The 2,835-nt window shown below is 59.0% G+C and overlaps 1 protein-coding gene across 1 annotated transcript; it reads right to left on the bottom strand.

Annotated features, from left to right (window-relative positions):
• Positions 1-867: 867 nt before the first annotated feature.
• Positions 868-1,998, bottom strand: RPRML (reprimo-like). The gene has a single exon (XM_012001920.1). It carries the CDS (start codon positions 1,733-1,735, stop codon positions 1,373-1,375), a length of 363 nt encoding a protein of 120 aa, XP_011857310.1. The 5' UTR covers positions 1,736-1,998; the 3' UTR covers positions 868-1,372.
• Positions 1,999-2,835: the final 837 nt, after the last annotated feature.

Raw genomic sequence — 2,835 nt, 5'->3', positions numbered from 1 at the left:
AAAGAGAGAAGAAAGGGAGAAATCCAGAGTCTCTCCCCGAGTCTTCCAAGAACTGCTTGAGTGGGGTTGGCACTAGGACAAAGGGTGGTAGGGGATATATAGGCCAGAAAGCCCAGCCTTCTCTCCTGTGGTGTCCCCAGGTCCCCCTGTCCCCCACTTCCAGAGAGCAGAGCTGTCCTCTCCCTGTCCGCCAGGGAATAGTCAATTCTTGCTGCTCCACACTGCTGCAAGGGAAGTTAGCATCTGCAGGAGGCGTGGGTTTCTGGGCAGCTGGGGCATCCTGTAATGGGAGGCTCCAAGTCCCCTGCAGGCAACTGCGCTTGGAGGCCATTTTCTCCATTTCATAATAAACATTCTGGGACTTCCTCACCACAAAGCTGCCAACCCCCACCCCTACAGGATGCAACAAGGGGGTTTCTTCCGTCTACTCACCTGCCCGCTATAAGGGTAGGGACAAAGCAAGCACTTAGAAGGGGCTTTTGGCCTTATAATTAAACTTTTAATTAGATCTAGTTTTTCCCCTCTGCCAAATTGAGTTTTCCTTGTTCACGTTTTCTCCGTTTTGGACTCAGCTGACTGATTTTGTTTCATCTCATAGAAGACTCATATATCCAGTGATTTAATTAATCTCACCAGCTGTCTGGCTGTCCCACAGGACCTGCCTTCTCCGCTGTTGGCCTTAGAAAACGATTCCCTTTCCCTTTCCTCGCTCTGGCCTCGGCGTGGAGCCCCAGGATCCCCTGACCTGCCCTGTGGGCTCCCCAGTCAGGCGTCCACGCAGGGACTAGATATCTCCCAAGGGGCTCAAAGGGTCCGCCAGGAGGGTACATGCCCTCGGCCCCGCAACACACACACACCCCACAGGCGCGGGGAGGAAGCTGCCTGAAGCCCTACGGCTGCAGTTTTATTACAAGATTTCTTTCCAAACGCAAAATCAGGCCAACAAGCTTAGCGACTCTGACGCTTCACATCTTCACCCACTCTCCCCGCACCCTGCTCCGAAACCACCCGCACCAACGTACACACAAAACTCCCACGCGAGCTACCGCAGTCCCAAATTGCATCCCCACACCCACTCCCACCCTGCCCCGAACGTCTTAAAAAACAAACAACAACAACAACAAAAACTGGTAAGAACCCTCATCCCCCACTCTCCCACCCCGCAACGCTGCAGCGCACACAGGACGGAGCCAGGCGTCCAAGTCCCTTCCCGCGCCCCCGCCGAGAGTCTCGCCGCGTCCCCGCCCTGGCGCCCCAGGCACGTAGCTGCCAGCCCGGAGGCAGCGGCAGAGCGCAGAGAGAGCCGGGCGAGGGTCCGGGTCTCCGGGGTCCTTCTTGCAGCAGCGTTGGCGAGGGCGGGCCCAGATGGCGCTCAGTACAGCCCCAGGATGGCGGCACCCACGTCCTTGGAGGGCCGGCGCTCCTGCACCAGAAAGTTGATCATGCTCTCGGACTTGATGAGCAGGTTGCAGCCCAGGAAGAAGACGCCGAAGACCACGGTAAGCGACAGCACGCAGAGCACGGCGATCTGCGCCACCCGTGACACCCACAGGCTGCGCTCGTCTGGCGCCAGCCCCGCGGGGACTCCATCGCTGGCGGCCAGCGGTGCGCCCCCGGGACAGCAGCCCAGCCACGTGCCCAGCCCGTGGGTGCGGTTCCCCAGGGCTGCCCCGGCGCCGCCTCCCACGCCGCCCACCTCCTCCAAGCCGCTGTGGTTCAGGAAGGTCGCATTCATCGCGGCGCGGCGCCGGGGGTCTCGGCGCGCAGTCCCGGGTGCACTGGGCTGCTCGCCCGCGTCCGCGCTCTCAGGGACACTTGGGGCCCCTCCGATCCGCTCGTGCAGTGCGGGGAGGGGACGAAAGCGGGAGGCTCCCTGCGCGCTCTCGGGCCGCCTACTCCTGCGCACCGGGCGGGAAGCGACCGCCGGGAGGAGCGAGCAACAGGCGGCGCAGGAGCTGGAGCCGGAGAACCTAGTGTGCGTCGCGGTCGCCCGCTGGGTTCCTCGCACGCCCGGCCGCCCCTCCCCTAGCAACGGCCCGGCCCCGCCCCGCGGGTCCCTGCAACATCTCCGAGGGGCGGGAATCCCGCCGTGGGCGCAGCCTCCCCGGAGTCCCGGTGCCGGAGGGGGTCGGGAGATCCGGCAGCCTCTGTCCTCTGGCCGGCGAAACTCCATCCCCTCCTGGCACCCGCTGTCCGTTCTTGTCTAGAAAATCTCTCCAAGGTGCCCATTCCAGGATTTGATACCCTTAGCAGTGAAGTTATTCCGGAAGTCTGCCCTGACTCTCTTCGCTTATTATTTAAACCCTTGTAAGCCTTGCTAGACATCGGAGGAGTCGCCAGGACTCCTGGCGCTGCCCACCCCACTGGCCCCGGGTCTCCTGGGCGGTCCTGCCTCCCAGCTTTCCCAGGGTGAAAGCTGTCGCGGCGAGGCGGGCTCTCTGCCTCCTTCCCTACACCCCCCCAACTTGGTCCCATTTAACTTTTTTTTTTAAAATTAAAAAATAAATTACTGGGTTTTTTTTCCTTTCCTTTTTACACAAACATAGTCATTGTAGACTAGTTAGAAAACATGAATTACCAAAATTATTCTAAAACCTTATAATCCTGCTTCCTAGAGAGTGTCGATGTTATCACCTGGGTATAAACTCCTCCCAGACTTTTTCTATTTGTGCCTCTCTCTAGATAACAGATATGGGGATGCACTGTTCCTGCTTACTGCCTCCTAACCTTTCCTCACTTAACGGTGTAACTTTCCATAGCGATGGTCGTCTACAACTATGGCTCTTAACTGCTTTGGAGGGTTTATTAAAACCCAGATTGCTTCCACCTCCTGCC

Source organism: Mandrillus leucophaeus, unplaced genomic scaffold (assembly GCF_000951045.1).
Source record: "Mandrillus leucophaeus isolate KB7577 unplaced genomic scaffold, Mleu.le_1.0 Scaffold670, whole genome shotgun sequence".
Lineage (NCBI taxonomy): Eukaryota > Metazoa > Chordata > Mammalia > Primates > Cercopithecidae > Mandrillus > Mandrillus leucophaeus.
Note: the sequence above shows the minus strand (reverse complement) of the source record. Positions and strands in the feature narration are given on the sequence as shown.

Coding starts and splice junctions, on each gene's coding strand:
- RPRML (XM_012001920.1), bottom strand. CDS start 1,735: ATGAATGCGACCTTCCTGAACCACAGCGGCTTGGAGGAGGTGGGCGGC.